General features: G+C 45.0%; 1 protein-coding gene across 5 annotated transcripts in view; it reads left to right on the forward strand.

Annotated features, from left to right (window-relative positions):
* Window positions 1-20,587, forward strand: part of MATN2 (matrilin 2) — a 172,319-nt gene that overhangs the window by 7,582 nt on the left and 144,150 nt on the right. For all 5 annotated transcript variants that reach the window (XM_055286856.2, XM_055286858.2, XM_055286860.2 and 2 more), the window contains exon 2: window positions 12,979-13,146. In XM_055286856.2, the coding sequence (XP_055142831.1) occupies window positions 13,005-13,146 (142 nt within the window). In that variant the 5' untranslated portion in view covers window positions 12,979-13,004. The remainder of the gene's footprint in view (window positions 1-12,978; window positions 13,147-20,587) is intronic.

Consider the following 20,587-nt stretch of genomic DNA (forward strand, 5'->3'; position numbering starts at 1 on the left):
CCCCCCAAAGTGCTGGGATTACAGGTGTGAGCCACCACACCCGGCCGAGTATTTGCCTGCTTTTCAAGCAAACTTTTCTTTTTTTCTTTTGAGACATGGTCTGACTGTCACCCAGGCTGGAGTGCAGTGGTGTGATCCTAGCTCACTGCAACCTCCTGGCTCTAGCCAACCTCCCGGCTCTAGCCAACCTCCCACCTCAGCCTCCCGAGTAGCTGAGACTACAGGCATGTGCCACCATGCTTGGCTAATTATTGTATTTTTTTAATTTTTATTTTTTGAGACGGAGTTTCGCTCTTGTTGCCCAGGCTGGAGTGCAGTGGTGCAATCTCGGCTCACTGCAACCTCTGCCTCCCAGGTTCAAGTGATTCTCCTGCCTCAGCCTCCCGAGTAGTTGGGATTACAGGCATGCACCACCATGCCTGGCTAGTTTTGTATTTTTAGTAGAGATGGGATTTCTCCATATTGGTCAGGCTGGTCTCGAACTCCCAACCTCAGGTGATCTGCCTGCCTTGGCCTCCCAAAGTGCTGGGATTACAAGCATGAGCCACCGTGCCTGGACAATTTATGTATTTTTTGTAGAGACAAGGTCTCATTATATTGACCAGGCTGGTCTCGAACTCCTGAGCTCAAGCAATCTGCTCGCCTTGGCCTCCCAAAGTGCTAGCATTACAGGCTTAAGCCACTGCGTCTGGCATACAAACTTCTTATTGAAGTATACATACAAAAAAGTACACTAATCAAGGGTGCAGCTAGATTAGTTTTCATGACATAAACCCACGTGTAACCAGCATTTTGATCAATAAATACAACATTGCCAGCACCCAGAATCTCCCCTCCGGCTCTTTCTGTGCACTAACACGCCAAGTATAACCATAGTCCTGATTCCTATGATTGTAGATAGATTTTGTCAATTTTTGAATGTTATTTTGTTCAATATTATATTTGTAAATTTCTCATGTTATCATATGCCATAATTAATTCTTTTTATTGCTGTGTAATATCCCATTATATGGCCACACCACAGTTTTTCTGTACTATTGTTAAGGACTGTTGAGATTGTTTCCATTCACACTCTTTTTTTTTTTTTTTTTTTTTGAGATAAGGTCTCTCTCTGTCACCCAGGCTGAAGCACAGTGGCATGATCATAGTTCACTGCAGCCTCAACCTCCTGGTGCTCAAGCAATCCTCCCACCTCAGCCTCCCGAGTAGCTGGGACTATAAGTGTGTACCACCATGCTCAGCTAATTAAAAAAATTTTTCGGCCGGGCGCGGTGGCTCACGCCTGTAATCCCAGCACTTTCGGAGGCCGAGGGGGGCGGATCACGAGGTCAGGAGATCGAGACCATCTTGGCTAACACGGTGAAACCCCGTCTCTACTAAAAATACAAAAAATTAGCCGGGCGAGGTGGCGGGCGCCTGTAGTCCCAGCTACTCGGGAGGCTGAGGCAGGAGAATGGCGTGAACCCCAGGGGGCGGAGCCTGCAGTGAGCCGAGATCGCGCCACTGCACTCCAGCCTGGGCGACAGCGAGACTCCGTCTCAAAAAAAAAAAAAAATTTTCGGGGGGCCGGGCACAGTGGCTTATGCCCATAATCCTAGCACTTTGGGAGGCCAAGGCGGGCGGATCATCTGAGGTTGGGAGTTTGAGACCAGCCTGACTAACATGGAGAAACCCCGTCTCTACTAAAAATACAAGATTAGCCAGGTGTGGTGGTGCATGCCTGTAATCCCAGCTATTCTGGAGGCTGAGGCAGGAGAATCGCTTGAACCCGGGAGGCGGAGGTTGCAGTGAGTCGAGATTGCGCCATTGCATTCCAGCCTGAGCAACAAGAGTGAAACTCAGTCTCAAAAAAAAAAAAAATTTTTTTTTTTGTAGAGACGAAGTCTCACTATATTGCCTAGACTGGTCTCAAATTCCTGGGCTCAAGTGTTCCTCCCACCTCAGCCTCCCAAAGTGCCAGGATTACAGGCATGAGCTTCTGCTCTTGGCCTACTTCATTTTGAAAGGGAATGACTACCTACCCATATCTCAGTTGTCATAAATGCAATTCAACCTGCAGAAATTCAGGAAGGGAAGATTGTATTTAGCACTGGTGCCAAATGCGTTCATTAGGAGAGCCTTAAAAAGAGTCTACTGGTTAGGATTAAGTTCAGCTGCAAGTTCCAGAAAAAATGAAATGACAGTGGGTTATTTCTGTCTTGTGCTCAAGAAGTCTGGAGACAGTGAGTGTCCAAAGTGTGTGTGGGGTAAGGCCCCATGCCCTGTGCCTGGTTGCTTTTAGCATGCATAGCTTCCATTTCCATGCAGTCTCACCCAGGATTTCGGGATGACTGCTGAGTACTAAACCAAAACCAAAACCAAAACCAAAACCAAAAACAAAACAACAAAAAAAACAAAACCGATGTTAGAGAGGCAGGTAAGGCATTTGAAAACATTGTTTTATGGAAAAGAAAAGTTTTATGGAACATTTATAAAATGAAAAAAGCAGTTTTTCTAAATTAACACGTTATTTTATAACTTAAAATGTTTTAAATATGTATTTGTGAATTAACTGATACATTATTATAAGTAGATACTTGATATTTCATCTATATCCTTTAAAATATTCAAGTTGACCAAGAAATTGTATGTGGGGTCTTCCAATCAGGAAAAATAGGAGCCAGACACAGTGCCTCACACCTGTAATTCCAGGACTTGGGAGGCCAAGGCTGGAGGATCATTGAGCCCAGGAGCTTGTGACCAGCTGGACAACATGGCAACACCCCATCTCTACAAAAAATACAAAAATGTGGTGGTGCTGGTGTAGTCTCAGTTACTGGGGAGGCTGAGGCAGGAGGATCGCTTGAGCCCGGGAGGTCAAGGCTACAATGAGCCATTATTGTGCAACTCCAACCTGGGCAGCAATGCAAGACTCTGTCTCAAAAAACAAACAAAAAAAAAGAAGTCTGGGCATGGTGGCTCATGCCTATAATCCCAGAACTCTGGGAGAGCAAGGTGGGGGAATCACCTGAGGTCAGGAGTTCAAGACTAGCCTGGCCAACATGGTGAAACCCCATCTTTACTAAAAATACAAAAAATTAGCTGGGCGTGGTGGCAGGTGCCTGTAATCCCAGCTACTTGGGAGGCTGAGGCAGGAGAGTCACTTGAACCTAGGAGGTGGAGGTTGCAGTGAGCCGAGATCATGCCACTGTACTCTAGCCTGGGCAACAAGAGCGAAACTCCATCTCAAAAAAAAAAAGAAGAAGGAAGACATTATCCTCCTATTACAGTTGCCTGCATTCAGGCAAACATAGTACGTAGAGGAAGACATGGACTTGACTTTGGTACTTTTTGGATGCAGAACCAGGGCCATTTTGCTTCAACTAATATTTTGTTAATTAATGAAAGATCAATAAATATGTTTGTTCAAATTAATAATTTAAAAAAGTATTCACACAATTTGGTACCTAGCACAAGAAGCAAACAGAGGTGACAAGGTGTGTGCTGCAGCAGACAACGAACCCATTGTCAGGGGTCTATGAAGCAGTCAGTTCTCATTAGAAAAACGAGAGAATATTTTACAGCATGAGTGACATGTGAGCTGAGGCTTGAGGACTGAATGCAATTTCGATGAATGTAGAATGTAGAAATTTCAGGGCGAGGGACCAGCATGGATGGAGGTGCCCCGCTATGACAAGAGTCTGAGTTCTTCAAGCCCTAATGGGGAGGCTGGGGTGGATGTGGGGGCCACCATGGTCAGAGAGGTGGGCAGTGGTCAGGGCCTTGAATGTTAACATTGCACAGTGAGGCCACAGGCAGATTCAAAACAAGCGAAGGGCCAGTAGGTGAGGGACCCAAGGCAGGGAGGGCAGTTCTGAGGCTCCTGGGAGTTGTTTGAGAAAGGGTGAGGGTAGAACATTCGCTGCAGCAGTGGGAACTGTCAGGAGGCCTGGACAGGGGAGCTGTGCAGAGGTGGGAACACCAGAATTTATCCACTCACAAATGTGTTGAGGATACAGAGGACACGTGGAAGCTGGCTCCCAAGTTTCTGGTCTGGATGGCTGGGCAGATGGGGTTAGCATGACCATGAAAGGATTTGAGGAAAAGATGACTTTGTATCTGGACAGGATGAATTGGCAAGCAGGCCTGCACCACTGGGTGGACGTTACAGACAGCATCAGGTCAACGTCGCGGAGAACTGAGGTCTAACATTTAGAGCTGCCTGAAGATTGTGGATGGCCTTGAATCCTAGCCAGAGGTTGTCTTCCCATTTGCTAAGGATTCCAGGATTAGGTGGAAGACAGGAAGGTATAGCCTGAAATTCACGCAGCTCCAGTATTGCATGATTCTCTGTGAACTCACAGAACAGTTGGTGTGCATACCTGGTATGCTGACAGAGAGATCTTGGGCAAAACTATTGAGCCTGATGTCTAAGAATTTATCATTAGAAAAATCTTTCTTTTTTTTTTTGAGACCAAGTCTTGCATTGTCACCCAGGCTGGAGTGCAGTGGCGCCATCTCAGCTCACTGCAGCCTCTGCCTCTCGCGTGCAAATGATTATCCTGCCTCAGCCTCCCGAGTAGCTGGAATTACAGGTGTGCATCACCATGCCCAGCTAATTTTTGTATTTTTAGTAGAGATGGTGGAACAGGAATTAAAAGAAATTAAAGAATGTGTGTAAGCAGAAACTCAGTTGTATATAAGAAAAGTCAATTTCTCCTGAGAAAGAGAAGAGCTGGAATCCTTTAAAAATTAACTGCCTGTTTTTCTGCGGCTAGTGAGCCTTGTCTCTTCTCCTTTCCCAGGCCTTGTGAAGACCCTGTTTCTCTAGATGTGCAGCTGCAAGGTCACTAGACAGATAAACTCAAGTCATAAAACATGTTTTTCCTTGGAAAGTAAGAAATGTTGTAATGCATGTCTCTCAATTAATTGAATAATTGTCTTTGTTTCTTGCTGTAATATGCTTCGCCCTGCACAGATCTCCCCCAACCCCACGAAATGCTTAAAAGGTAACTTAACTCTTTGTTCAGGGCTCAGTCCTTTGGATGTTAATCCTACTGGGCTGGTGCACCTAAATAATAAATATCCTCCTTAACCCCATCGGTCTCTCTGATTCCTTAAAAAATCCTGCTACAATGGGATTTCACCATGTTGTCCAGGCTAGTCTCGAACTCCTGGCCTCAAGTGATCCATCCTCCTTGGTCTCCTAAAGTGCTGGGATTACAGGCATGAGCCACCATGCCCGGCCCGAAAATCTTATTCTTAACAAGTAGATTGACTGCCTGAGAGGTGCCAGGGTAGAATCTTGTCTCTGCCAGTTAACAAGTTCTGAGGCCTTGGAGAGGTCTTTCCACCTATACATCTTAGTGTTCCATCCATAAAATTTGGAACTCATCCACCTCACAGAATGATTGTGGGGATCAAATGAGATGATACTGTGCAAAATGCCCAGTTCACTGGCTGTCCCATCCAGAGACTTAATAAATATTAGTGTCCTGTCCCCTTTCTCTTATCTGGAGATGGGGTTACCACTGGAGAGGGGATCTTGCCATCTTCTTCAGGATAGCAGGATCTTGCCAATTGTCTGGTTTAGACTGAGAAACCTGGCTCCCAGGCCATGCCTCTTATTTTATGGATGACTAGTTAAAGCCCAGAGAGTTGTTACCTAGGTGAGGTCATGCAGGTGTGCAGAACCAGGCCTCTCGTCTCAAGGCCCACACTATACAGTTCTGGCTCTGGAGGGAATTCTATTCGCCTGTGGATTTACTTGCAACAGTGATGCTTAGAAGAACCCATAGCTAAGACAGAATAATCTCCTTCTCTCTCTCTTCCCCCACCCCCTTGGCGAAGTTAAATGAAAAGACTCATTGTCCCATGGAGAAGAGAAAAATTGCTAAAACAAAAGTCAAAGCCGTTGTATTATTTTAAAATATTCTTTCCATGTTCCCAAATGCTTCATGGAATCTGTTCAGACTGAATTAACCTCTCTATTTCTCAGCACAGCAATTCTTCTCAGATGCCCAAAAATGAAAGGAACTGTTCTTAAATATCATTCCATTTTCCAGTTAGAAATGAGTCCTGATCTTCAAATGCTGACAGCTGTAAATGCCAAACTGAGAAACAACCATTGAGATGGATACATGCACTGACTTATTTTTTTCTTGTTTCACTGCCATTGCAGTTTTTAGGAAAAAATCTATCTTGTCTGGTACTGATATTGCCACACTGATTTTATGTTGGCATCTATATAGTATCCTTTTCCCATTTCTTTATTACTTTTTTTTTTTTTCTTTGAGACAGAGTCTCACTCTGTCACCCAGGCTGGAGTGCAATGGCGTGATCTTGGCTCACTGCAACCTCCGCCTCCCGGATTCAAGCAATTCTCCTGCCTCAGCCTCCCAAGTAGCTGGGATTACAGGCATGTGCCACCATGCCTGACTAATTTGTTTGTATTTTTAGTAGAGACAGGGATTCACAATGTTGGCCAGGCCGGTCTCAAACTTCTGACCTCAGGTGATCTGCCTGCCTCAGCTTCCCAAAGTGCTGGGATTACAGGTGTGAGCCACCATGCCTGACCCTTATTATTTGTCTTTTTTACAAGCCCACAGTTAACATCATAATTCCTTTTTTAAATTTATTATTTTTAATTTACTTTCTCTAAAAATATTTTATATTAAAAATATTTCTACTTAAAGGAACTTTAGAAGATTTCATGTTAGTTTTCAAGTCATTATAAGATTTTCTTTCTTTTTTTCTTTTTTTGAGGCAGGGTCTTACTCTGTCACCCAGGCTGGAGTGCAGTGGCAGTGATCATGGCTCACTGCAGCTTTGACCTCCTGGGTCAAGCGATTCTCCCACCTCAGCCCCACCCCTGAGTAGCTGTTCTAAGTTTTCTTCCTTTGTGCCACCATGCCTGGCTAATTTTTGTATGTTTTGTAGCGATGGGATTTCGCCATGTTGCCCAGGCTGGTCTCCTGGGCAACATGACCTGCTCACCTTGACCTACCAAAGTTCTGGGATTCCGAGTATGCACCACTGTGCTGAGCTGAGGTTCCAGTTTCTTCGCATCCTCACCAACACTTGGTTATGTCAGTCTTTTAAAAATTGTTTTTTAATTTTTTCATATTCCTAGGTCACTATTATACTCTTTTCAATTTTATCTATTCCAGCAGATTTGTTGTGGCATCTTATTGTGCTTTTAATTTGTATTTTTCTAATGACTAAAGATGTTGAACGTGTTTTCATATGTTTATTTTTCATCCGTGTATCTTCTTTGGTGATGTGACTATTCAAATCTTTTGCACATTCTGAAGTGGGTTTATCCTCTTCTAATTGAGTGATAAGAGTTTATATAGTCCCGGCCAGGCTCTGTGGCTCACGCTTGTAATCCTAGCACTCTGAGAGGCCAAGGCAGGCAGATTGCCTGACGTCAGGAGTTTGAGACTGGCCTGGCCAACATAGTGAAACCCCATCTCTACTAAAAATACAAAAATTAGCCTGTAGTCCCAGCTACTCAGGAGGCTGAGGCAGGAGAATCGCTTGAACCCAGGAGGCAGAGGTTGCAGTGAGCCAAGATTGCGCCATTGCACTCCAGCCTGGGTGACAGAGTGAGACTCTGTCTCAAAAAAAAAAAAAAAAAGAGTGTATATAGTCTGGATAGAAATAATCGATCAGATACATATTTTACAAATATTTTCTACTAGTCTGTGACTTGTCATGCCATTGCACTTTGTTTGTTTGTTTTGAGACAGAGTCTCATTCTGTTACCCAGGCTGGAGTACGGTGGTGTGATTATGGCTCACTGCAGCCTCGACCTCTCAGGCTCAAGCAATCCTCCAGTCTCAGCCTCCCAAGTAGCTGGGACTGCAGGTGCATGCCAACCTGCCCAGATAATTTTTTTTTTTTTTTTTGAGACGAAGTCTTGCTCTGTCCCCAGGCTGGAGCACGGTGGCACGATCTCGGCTCACTGCAAGCTCTGCCTCCTGGGTTCACACCATTCTCCTGCCTCAGCCTCCTGAGTAGCTGGGACTACAGGTGCCTGCCACCACGACTGGCTAATTTTTTGTATTTTTAGTAGAGACGGTTTCACCATGTTAACCAGGATGGTCTCGATCCCCTGACCTCGTGGTCTGCCCACCTTGGCTTCCCAAAGTGCTGGGATTACAGGCGTAAGCCACTGTGCCTGGCCTAATTTTTGTATTTTTTGTAGAGACAGGGTTTTGCCATGTTGCCCTGCCTTAGCCTCCCAAAGTGCTGGGATTATGGGTGTGAGCCACTGCACCCCAGCCTTTTGCCATTGCATTTTGATAAAAAGAAAGTTTTAAATATTTTTAGATACTAATGTGTATTTAACAATTATGGGTTTGTATGTCATTATTAGGAAAATATACATAAGTAAGCATAAAATCTGTCTAATATACATTAAGTGGCTTAATATGACAAAATTAGCAGTGTATACTTTCTTTTTTTTCTTTTCTTTTTTTTTTTTTGAGATGGAGTTTTGCTTTTGCTCTTGTTGCCCAGGTCGGAGTGCAATGGCGCAATCTTGGCTCATTGCAGCCTTCACCTTCCGGGTTTAATCAATTCTCCTGCCTCAGCCTCCCAAGTAGCTGGGATTACAGGCATGTACCACCATGCCCAGCTAATTTTGTATTTTTAGTAGAGACAGGATTTCGCCATGTTGAGGAGGCTGATCTTGAACTCCTGACCTCAGGTGATACACCCACCTTAGCCTCCAAAGTGCTGGGATTACAGGTTTGAGCCACTGCACCCAGTCAACAGTGTATACTGTTGATTGGTTTGATTACAGAATAATACCAAAAATAATAACAGCAACAACAGGCCGAGTGTGGTGGCTCATGCCTGTAATCCTAGCACTTTGGGAGGCTGAGGTGAGTGAGGAGTTCAAGACCAGCCTGGGCAACATGACGAAACCCCACCTCTACTAAAATACAAAAAATTAGCTGGGCATGGTGTGACGCACCTGTAGTCCCAGCTACTGGGGAGGCTGAGGCACGAGAATTGCTTGAACCCAGGAGGCGGAGGTTGCAGTGAGCCAAGATTGTGCCATTGCACTCCTGCCTGGGCGACAGCGAGACTCTGTCTCCAAACAACAACAACAACAAGAAATAGCTAACATTTAAATTCAGCACTTCCTATGTGCCAGGCCATGTTTGAAGTGCTTTAAATATATCTACATATGAACCGATTCATTCTCTATAACAATTAGGTCTATTGTTATCTCCATTTTAAAGATGAGGAAACTGAGGTCAAGAGAGGGTAAGTAACCTGCTCAGGGTTGGACAGCTAGCATTATTTTGCTTTGTTTATTTTTAACTCCTCACTCTTCACCTATCCTCAGTGCCTTTTGGTTAGCAATGGTGACTTGAAAATACAAACATTTCTTGAAATCCACAGCAAACCCAAACCACATGCAATGATGTTTGTTTTTTGGAAATGATCACACACCACATCATATTCCAAGTGTTGAGTGCATATGCCTCAGAGTGGAAGTGGGCCTTGTGAGCATGTTGTATACATTTTGAAACAAACAAGCCTGGACTTTTTATTTGCTCTGTTTGGAGAAAGGGGAATAGCAATAAAATAATAAATCACATATAAATGACGTAACACACTGAATAGTGTTTTATAAAATAAGGTGAGGGCATGATGGTGCACACCTGTAGTCCCAGCTACTCAGGAGGCTTGGGTGGGAGGATCACTGGAGTTCAGGAGTTCAAAGAGGCAGTGAGTTATTGTGCCACTGCACTCCAGCCTAGATGACAGAGTGAGACCCTGTCCTCTCACCGCTAACAAAAACCCTGAGATGATAAATAGCAAGGCAGCTTGAAAGTAAAGAGTAAGTTTAGGATTTGAGAAAGGGGAAAGATATTCTAAGTTTTCTTCCTTTGCTCAGAAGGAATCTCAGAGTTAAAGCTATGAAAAGGGACCAATGTAATTTGTAAAGAGTTTAAATAGGCTGGGTGTGTTGGCTCACATCTGTAGTCTCAGCTCCTTGGGAGGCTGAAGTGGGGGGATCCCTTGAGCCTGGGAGGTTGAGGCTCCTGTGAGCCATGATCACACCACTGCATTCTAGCCTGGGTGAGAGAGTGAGACCTTGTCTCAAAAAAAGTTTAAATGGTTTAAAAAGGGGAGTGAGGAGAGTAGTTATTTGTAATGAGCTAGTGCAGGGGTCCTCAATCCCCCTGGAATCAGTCTATGGTCTGTTAGGAACCAGGCCGCACAGCAGGAGGTGAGCAGTGGGCAAGCTCAGCTTCATCTATATTTACAGCCGCTCCCCATCGCCTGCGTTACCACCTGAGCTCTGCCTCCTCTCAGATCACCAGCACCGTTAGATCCATTAGATTCTTTTTTTTAATTGCTGCTGCACAAATTAAGGCATTAGATTCTCATAGGAACATGAACCCTATTGTGAATTGCACACTCCTTATGAGAATCTAATGCCTGATGATCTGTCACTGTCTCCTATCACCCCCAGATGAGAACATCTAGTTGCAGGAAAACAAGCTCAGGGCTCCCACTGACTCCTACATTATGTTGAGCTGTATAATTATTTCATTATATATTGCAAGGTAATAATAATAGAAATAAAGTGCACAATAAATGTAGTGCACTTGAATCATCCCAAAACCACCCCCACAGCTGGGTCTGTGGAAAAATTGTCTTCCACGATATTGGTCCCTGATGCCAAAAAAATTGGGGACCACTGAGCTAGTGGGTCCTGGAACTTCACCTCTTATGAGCGATGTAACCTTGGGCAAGTTACTTCTCTGAGTTACTCTATAAATTAAATCACTTAATACGTTGAAGGCACTTGGCCCAGTGCCTGGCACGTAGGAGATGCTGAATAAACATTCACTATTTTTAATATAATCTTAATGCATAGTAAAATTATATTAAAAAGAGTGAGCTAGTTCAATACAGCAAATGTGAAAAACTGGACTCTGAAGGTTGACAGGCCCAGGTGCATTCCCAGGTCAATTCCTGGAAGCAGTTTGCTGAACAAACAGTTCCCTGAAATAGCGAGGTTTTTTTTTTAAGTTTTGAAACATGGTCCCTGCCCCACCCCTGCCCAGTCCCTGCCTCTGACAAAGAAAGAACTATGGCGTTTCATGACTTGATTTCTGGGGATTTTCCTTTCAGTTTTCTACTAATCAATGCATTGGAAAATTGACCTGCTAGTCCTGGGTTTGAATTTGTTTTACTTTTTTTTTTTTTTTGAGATAGGGTCTCACTCTATCACCCAGGCTGGAGTGTAGTGGTGCAGTCTCTGATCACTGCAGTCCTGGGTTCAAGCAATTCTTGTGCCTCAGCCTCCTAAGTAGCTGGGACTGCAGGCATGAGTCACCAAACCCAGCAAATTTTTTTTTTTTTGAGACGGAGTCTTGCTCTGGAGTGCAGTGGCGCAATCTTGGCTCACTGCAAGCTCCGCCTCCTGGGTTCACGCCATTCTCCTGCCTCAGCCTCTCCGAGTAGCTGGGACTACAGGCGCCCGCCACCACTCCCGGCTAATTTTTTTGTGTTTTTAGTAGAGGCAGGGTTTCACCATGGTCTCGATCTCCTGACCTTGTGATCCGCCCGCCTCAGCCTCCCAAAGTACTGGGATTACAAGCATGAGCCACTGCGCCCGGCTCCGGCTAATTTTTGTATTTTTAGTAGAGACTGGGTTTTGCCGTGTTGGCCAGGCTGGTCTCAAACTCTTGGCCTTAAGTGATCTGCCCACCTTGGCCTCCCAAAGTGCTGGGATTACAGGTGTGCGTCACCACACCTGGACTTTTTTAACTTCTTAAATAAATTAAAAAAAGTTTTTTTGTAGAAACGAGGCCTTGCTGTGTGGACCAGGCTGGTTTCAAACTTCTGGCATCAAGCAATCCTTCTGTCTAGGCCTCCTAAAGCGCTAGGATTACAGACATGAGCCATGGCACCTAGACATGACCCTGGGTTTGAATTCTGGCTCTGATACTTGCTAACTGTGTGTGACCTTGGGCAGGTCACTGACCCTTCCTGAGCCTTATGGGAATGTGGGAATAATATTAGGTAATTAGCAAGTTAATATAGGTAAAGAATTTAGAATAGGGCCTGGCACATGGCCTCAGTCTAGTACCAGAGTCCAGGCCCATAACCACTATGCCAACACTCTTGTAATAAATGTATGTGGGAGACAGGGAGGCTGGGAGGCTGGCTATGTGATGCTACTTTATGTCAACTACACATGAATTTTATATGTATAATTTATATAAACTGATGCCATCTACTATTATTAGACTGAATGAATATTGTTACTTGGAACTCTCAGATATATAATAGCTTTTTTTTGTTCAAATCCAAAATGTAAAATGTGACTATGAGTAATTGATAATGAACTTAACTGATAAGAAACTTCAGAATATGCCGGGCGCGGTGGCTCACGCCTGTAATCCCAGCACTTTGTGAGGCTGAGGCGGGTGGATCACGAGGTCAGGAGATCGAGACCATCCTGGCTAACACGGTGAAACCCCGTCTCTACTAAAAATACAAAAAATTAGCCGGGCGCGATGGCGGGTGCCTGTAGTCCCAGCTACTTGGGAGGCTGAGGCAGGAGAATGGCGCGAACCCGGGAGGCAGAGCTTGCAGTGAGCCGAGATCGCGCCACTGTACTCCAGCCTGGGCGACAGAGTGAGACTCCGTCTCAAAAAAAAAAAACAAAAAACAAAAACAAAATGAAACTTCAGGGTAGATTTTTCTCAAGTTTTCCATTCAGTCTTACAGTGATTAAAGTGATGAAAAATTCCAACTATGCATGCCCTGCTCAGAGTGTCCAAGAAGAGCCTACCAACGGGGGCTACTTAAGCTCTCAAAGGCCAAACACACAAACGGCATTTTGAGTACAAGTGGCCTGTTTGAACTTTGAAAAGGCGGGGCAGCGGGCCTGCAGCTCCTGGAGTTCAGGGAGACCCGGAAATCTCACCCTGCCCCCTTCTCGTGTTGTGTTTGTCACAGCCTTGCCCCTCTTGCTCGTCTTGAAAATGGCAAAGATGCTCGCAGGCTGCTTTCTGCTGATCCTCGGACAGATCCTCCTCTTCCCTGCCGAGGCCAGGGAGCGGTCACGTGGGAGGTCCATCTCTAGAGGCAGACACGCTCGGACCCACCCGCAGACGGCCCTTCTGGGTGAGTGGTGGTGCACACCCCCAAAAGTGGGCAGGTGGGGGTGGTTCGGGGAGGGCTCAGGGACAGGGATTGGTGACTATTTGGGAAGCTCTCCTTTCCCTGGGTCCTCGTTGGATGTGCTGGGCCTGGGGTCCTCACTGGTGGTGAATGCATCCAGAGTTGAGGACGTGGTTGCACACGAGTTTTCAAAATAAACTTTTCTTTGAAGCCTTTAATTGAATCTGAGGCTCATGGCTTTTCTCCAATATTCAGGGCAAGATTTCTCATCTGAAAATGTCCTTGTTGTTGGACCTATCTGGGCAGAAGTGTTATGAAAATTTTTTATTGGGTTTGCCCTGCTAGATCTGTTAATAATGCTTCCCTGCATGGTAGCAGGGAAGAAAGAGCTGGCCCAGAAGAGAGGTGGGGACATTATGAGCTGAATCGAGGTAGTAGGAATGGAAAATGCCAGGGGTCTATTCATCTGATCCAGCGAACATGTTTCCTAGAGAAAGGAAATGTCATGAAAACACGCAGAAAACATGTAAATCAGCTGATTCTAAACAAGGGCCTTGGTAAGCCTGGCATGTGGAGGTTATAGGAAGGTTGGGCAGTGCCAAGAGAATGAGTTTTGGCATTGACCTGGGTTCAAGTCCTGCCTCTGCTACTTTCCAGATGTGATATAACCTCCCCGAGGCTATAGATGTGATATAACGTAGGTGATATAACCTCCCCGAGGCTCAGTTTTATCATCTGTAAAATGGAAATGTGAATGCCAACCTTGGAACATTTCTGTGAGGAATAAATGAGGTAATATACATAAATTCTAGGTACACAGTAAGTAAAAGCTTTACCACAACTATCATTCTATTAAGTTCTTTGAAACTGTATTTGACATTTATACCTTGTTGGCCAGCCGCTCGAATCTGACCCCCTGCAAAGGCTACTAAGAGAACTGCCCAGCGACCTGGTAGCCTCAGCGGCGTCGAAATTACAATCAGGGACCACAGGGACCTAAAGAGCCCTGTTTTCAGAAGTCAGAATCTTTACTGATGTTAACTAAATGAGGACCCCAGTGATAGGTCTTCCAGGTTCCTGAAAGTCCTTGTTTCCATAGTGATGTAAACAACACTTTTGCAAATGTGAAAAGGAGTGGGAAGTGTTTAGTATGTTAATTGAAACGTTTTAAAAAACAAATTCCAAGATGATAAACAACCTCTCTCTCTCTCTCTATATATATATATATATATATATATATATAAAACTGACGCTGTGCACAATCTTGGCTCATTGCAACCTCCGCCTCCTGGGTTCAAGCACATCTCCACCACAGCCTCTTGAGTAGCTGGGTTTACAGGGGCACAACACCACGCCCAGCTAATTTTTGTATTTTTAGTAGAGATGGAGTTTCGCCATGTTGGCCAGGCTGGTCTCAAACTCTTGGCCTCAAGTGATCTGCCATCTCGACCTCCCAAAGTGCTGGGATTACAGACATGAGCCACTACGCATGGCCAAGTTACCTGATTTCTGGATCACCAGCAGTAACTTCACAGTTGGGTTTCTGATGGGGCTGGTCTCAGGAAAAGCCACCACACACTTGCCTGGAAAAGCACACTGCTTCTCTGGGCTCCAAGTCTCTCTCTCCCTCCCTTCCTCCCTCTGATACACACACACAGACCGCATCACCCCCACCTTCCCTGGTTGTCAGCATTCACTGTTGCCCTCCTTCGCCTAGAAGCCCATTTTGCTAAAGGCACCAACCCTGCATGCAGCATTGATTCCTTCTTCTCATTTTCCAAGAGAATGTGTCAGAGACAAAGAGGAGGATGGGACACAACCTATCTTTCCCACCCCAAGACTGGAAGTGGTCATGGGTATTTTCACTCCATGAGCTGTGCAAGTGGCTGCTCCCAGATATACTGGAGGGCTGCTTAGCTTATGAAAATGGTGGAGTGGGCTGGACATGGTGGCTCACGCCTGTAATCCCAGCACTTTGGGAGGGAGGCCGAGGTGGGTGGATCACAAGGTCAGGAGTTCGAGACCAGCCTGACCAACATGGTGAAACTCCGTCTCTACTAAAAATACAAAAATTAGCTGGGCATGGTGGCGGGTGCCTGTAATCCCAGCTACTCTGGAGGCTGAGGCAGGAGAATCACTTGAACCCGGGAAGTGGAGGTTGCAGTGAGCCAAGATCGTGCCACTGCACTCTAGCCTGGGTGACAGAGTGAGACTCTGTCTCAAAAAAAAAAAAAAAAAAAAGAAAGAAAAGAAAATGGTGGAGTGACAATCATGAAACCAGAAGGCAAACACTATAGCTGTGGCCTGGATTCTCAAGTCCAATCTGCTTTTTTTTTTTTCTCATTTTGATGGGGAACAAAAATGGAAAAGCATGCTCATTGGTAGTCCTTGCCCAGAGGGTATGACCTTCTCTTCATTCTTAGAATAATGTAGTGTTTTGTATTTTATGCATGTTTGCTTCTCTTGGCTCTTGGACTATTTGTTAAGAATATGGCCCAGGCCACATTTCACTTTTTAGTGGCAAATCATTTTGGCTGAAGTTATGGCATCCACTGGCATGATGGATTTTACTGGTTATTTGCTTGCAAGTATGTTCCTGAAAGTTTAACAGAATAGAAACAGTAGAATTGTTTCTTAGGTTAATTTTTTTTGAACTTTCTAGGTTTTAAGAATGTTTATCTTTTATGTTTAAATTCAGGTCAGAGTCTCAGTAACAACTTGAGTCAGTTTGAAAAAATAACGCACATATTTATCCACCCATCCTGTGAACATCTGTAGGCTGTTCACTCGGCAGCCTGTGATGTCTGTCCACATGGGCTTATCTCTTACCTCATTCATTTATCTGGAATTTCTACTCTGTGCCAGACACTGGTTGGGGGTGCGGGGGTGGTGTTTAAGATGAATAGACACCATCAGGAGGTGCATAGAGTAGTGGAAAAGACAGGCATGTGAAAAGATAACTAATTTGGTAGAATTGGTGTGCAAAAGTAGAGGCATAGCTACATTATAGCTCAACTCTGCCTGCTGAGCAGAGTTCTCAAGCCTCAAGTAAGGCAGTGGTTCTCAAGCTTTGGTCTCAAGATCCTTCCTTTTACACTAAAAATTATTTTTATTATTTTATTTTATTTTATTTTGAGACAGGGTCTCACTGTCTCCCAGGCTGGAGTGCAGTGGCGTGATCATGGCTCGCTGCAGCCTTGACCTCTTGTGCTTAAGCAGTCCTCCAACCTCAGCATCTCAAGTAGCTGGGACTACAGGCACATGCCACTACACCTGGCTAATTTTTGTATTTTTTGTAGAGACAGGGTTTTGCCATGTTGTCTAGGCTGATCTCGAACTCCTGGGCTCAAGCGATCCTCCCCCGTCAGTCTCCCAAAGTGCTGGGATTCTAGGCGTGAGCCACTGTGCCCAGCCAAAAATTATTAAGGATCCCAAATAACTTTTGTTTGTTTTTTAAGAATCCTGAGGACACTCAAGGGAGCTTTTGTTTACGTGGGTTAGATCTATTGGTAACTACTCTATCAGAAATTTAAAAATAACAATAATAAAATCAGAATATGTTAACAAACTCTATATGTATAAAAAAAACTATATTTCCTGGCCAGGTGCAGTGGCTCATGCCTGTAATTCCAGTACTTTGGGAGGTCGAGGTGGGAGGATCACTTGAGCCCAGGAGTTTGAGACCAGTCTGGGCAACATAGGGATACCTTGTCTCTACAAAAATAAAAAAATTAGGTGTGCACGGTGGCTCACGCCTGTAATCCCAGCACTTTGGGAGGTCAAGGTGGGCAGATCACCTGAGGTCAGGAGTTTGAGACCAGCCTGGCCAATATGGTGAAAAACTGTCTCTACTAAAAATACAAAAATTAGCCTGGTTTGGTGGTGTGCACCTGTAATCCCAGCTACTCCGGAGGCTGAGGCAGGAGAATCACTTGACCCCGTGAGGCAGAGGTTGCAGTGAGCCGAGATCACACCACTGCACTTCAGCCTGGGTGACAAGAGGGAAACTGTCTCCAAAAAAAAAAAAAGAAAGAAAGAAAAAATTAGTCGGGTGTGGTGGTACACACCTATAGTCCCAGCTAATTGAAATGCTTAGGCTGCAGGATCACTTGAGCCCCAGAGGTCGAGGCTGCATGAGTGAGCCGTGATGGTGCCACTGCACTCCAGCCTGGGTGACAGAGTGAGACCCTGTCTCAAAAAAAAAAAAAAGAAGAGTGGCACTGTTTTACAGTTTTGCAAATCTTGTAATGGTCTGGCTTCGTAGAAGACAGCTAGATTGTCATTTCTTGACCATTCAATCTGTCATGAAATGTTTTTATTAGATTATATGAAAATGCATGGATACGTAATTGGAAAAGAGAAGAGCATTTAAATAGCCTTTTCATATAATTGTGAATGTTCTTTGATACTACACCAAAACTTGACAAAGAGTAGTTTCTTAAAGGTTAGTTGCAATGTGAAATCTAAAATCAGATCAATAAACTTTTTGTTCTCTATATACCCACAAGAGAATGAGAGTATGAAAGGCAAACATTCATGTTATTATGGAAATAGTTCTGACCTTATAGATCCTCTGAAAAGGCCTAGGGACCCCTAGAATTCCCCAAACCACACTTGAGAATGGCTGGTTTAAGCGAATCGTTCCCAGTGAAGGTCCTGACCACAGAGAGCCCTGTGGGACAGCAGGTGGCAGAGGCATGAGGATGGAGTGTGGCAGTGGGGCTCCAACGTGGTGCTGGGTCTGCTAGACAGGTGGTCTGAGCTGGAGATAAGCCAGCAATCATTTAGGACCCTCGAGGGCTCCAAGGAAGATTTTGAGCTTCATTTTGGAGCTGTGGAGGGGTTTAAGCAGTCAACAGTGGGTGTCGCTTTGTCTTTGCACCCACTGTACTCTCTGGACAGACTTGACCTTCCTGGGTTGTGGCAAAGAGCAAGGATCTAAATAGCGGGCTGCAACAGGAGAAGCAACGGGTGCCTGCTTTAGCCCAAAGGCCCCTCCAGGCCCCTCCAGGCCACAACGCTGGCAGGTAGAGTCAGAGAATCTGACTGTGCTGTACCCAGAACCCTTTGGACTTCGGATTCTTCCCCTTGACCAGCCTTATCAGCGGCACCCATCCCCTTCCACACTCCTCCCTAGGCCCTCCTCAAGGGGGCGCTAACTGGAAGTCATGCTGCCCCACTGCTAATGGCTGCCTGCTTCGTTTGTGCACTTTTCCTCTTTGTTACACCACTTTCCTATGAGGAGGTGGACCTGTCTCCAGAACAACCAGTGGGGTATATCAGCCTTTTTGGAAACCTTAACCCTCCTTGCCCAAACTCCCAGAGTATTCTTATTTATTTATTTATTTATTTATTTATTTATTTTTAGAGTCTTGCTCTGTCACCCAGGCTGGAGTGCAGTGGTGGGATCTCGGCTCACTGCAACCTCTGCCTCCCGGGTTCAAGTGATTCTCCTGCCTCAGCCTCCAGAGTAGCTGGGATTACAGGTGCCTGCCACCACGCCCTGCTAATTTTTGTATTTTTAGTAGAGACAGGGTTTCACCATGTTGGCCAGGATAGTGTGGATCTCTTGACTTCGTGATCCGCCTGCCTCGGCCTCCCAAAGTGCTGGGATTACTGGCGTGAACCGCCCCACCAGGCCCCCAGTGTATTCTTGATTCTCCCCACTCCACAAACTACTCTACAGTCAGCCAGCTTGTGGTCTCTGGTGGTGGTCTGTCTTATGAGGTCTTGTTGACATATGCATTCTTTTCTAAATTTACCAAACTGGCTCATTTTATTTCTGCTGACTAAACTTGAAAGCCTTTTCTTTTCCTATTATAGACTCCCCTTTGGATCAATACTACACACTCAGAAGTTATGTTTGTGTTTTAAGAGAGCATTTTGTGGCAATATGGCGTCAATTCTAGAAGTGGGAGACAAAGATTTAAAAGGAAGTTGGCCCTGCAGTCTGGTCAGGGGATGGTCGGGCCTGAGCTCCCTCCCACCCCACACCCCACCACACACACTGCTGGAAGAATTCCAGAGGTGTTCCAGGGTAGACACCACAGCATTTAGTAAAGTTTACACATAATAGTTAATTTACTACTTAAAAGCTAATGAAGAAAATCTAATTCACCTTTTTTTTTTTTTTTTTTTTTTTTTTTTTTTTTTTTTTTTTTTTTTTAAGACAGGATCTTATTCTGTTGCCCAGGCTGGAGTGCAGTGGCACTATCATAGCTCACTGCAGCCTGAGCTCAAGCGATCCTCTCAACTCAGCTTCCCAACTAACTGGGAGTACAATCATGCACTACTATGCCCAACTAATTGTTTAATTTTTTTGTAGAGACAGGATCTTACTATGTTGCACAGACTGGTTTCAAATTCTTGGCCTCATGCAATCCTCCTGCCTTGGCCTCCCAAACTGTTGGGATTACAAGTGTGAACCATTGCTCCTGGCAGAATTCACCTCACACAGCCCCAAATTCTGCTCTTGGGGAATCACAGTGTATTAAGAGACACTTATTTTCATTTTTTTGCATGTATCTCTAAACCTGACATCAAAATATTCATAAAATTGCAATATGTTTCATATAATGAGCTGAAACCTCCTAAGTGAGCAATGTGAAGTTGTTGGCTGCCTGGAGAATTAAATGTAAGCATGGCCTGCTCTGTGTTGCTAATGGAAATTTTTACCTAGGTTGATATTTATTAACCTTTTTTTTTTTTTTTTTTTTGAGACAGAGTCTTGCTCTGTCACCCAGGCTGGAGTGCAGTGGCGTGATCTTGGCTCACTGCAACCTCCGCCTCCCGGGTTCAAGCAATTCTTCTGCCTTGGCCACCCGAGTAGCCGAGATTGCAGGCGCCTGCCACCACACCCGGCTAATTTTTGTATTTTTAGTAGAGATGGGGTTTCACCATGTTGGCCAGGTTGGTCTCAAATTCCTGACCTCATGTAATCTGCCCACCTAGGCCTCACAAAATGCTGGAATTACAGGCATGAGCCACCGTGTCTGGCTCCAACCTACATTTTTAAGGCTTAGCTGCCACTGAATGGATTTCTACATACCAAAACAATACCTTTAATTGACTTTTGTTGGCCTCCTCTGTGAAGGAGGGAAAGCAGATGCCAGAAGCCATGAGACGCTCTGGCTCTCCGGCCAACCCGTGGAAGCCACTAGTCTTAAATTTCCTGAAGCCATTTTGCCATGATTAAAACTTTTGTCTCCTTCCCTGAGCTTTCCAGAGCTTTGTCCATCCTCTTCCTTCTACCTGGAATATCCTTCCCCAGACAAGACCCATTCTCATCCAGGGCCAGGTCAAATGCCGCCTCCTCCCTCTCCAGGCAAGACCTCCATTGAGGGACCACACACATTGCAGGTCCCGTGCCAAAGTGCCAACCCTCTCTGCCTTACATTCCAAGGGGTAATAGTGATATTTACCTCAGAGGGATTCACATTTTAGC

Source organism: Symphalangus syndactylus, chromosome 7 (assembly GCF_028878055.3).
Source record: "Symphalangus syndactylus isolate Jambi chromosome 7, NHGRI_mSymSyn1-v2.1_pri, whole genome shotgun sequence".
Taxonomy (NCBI): domain Eukaryota; kingdom Metazoa; phylum Chordata; class Mammalia; order Primates; family Hylobatidae; genus Symphalangus; species Symphalangus syndactylus.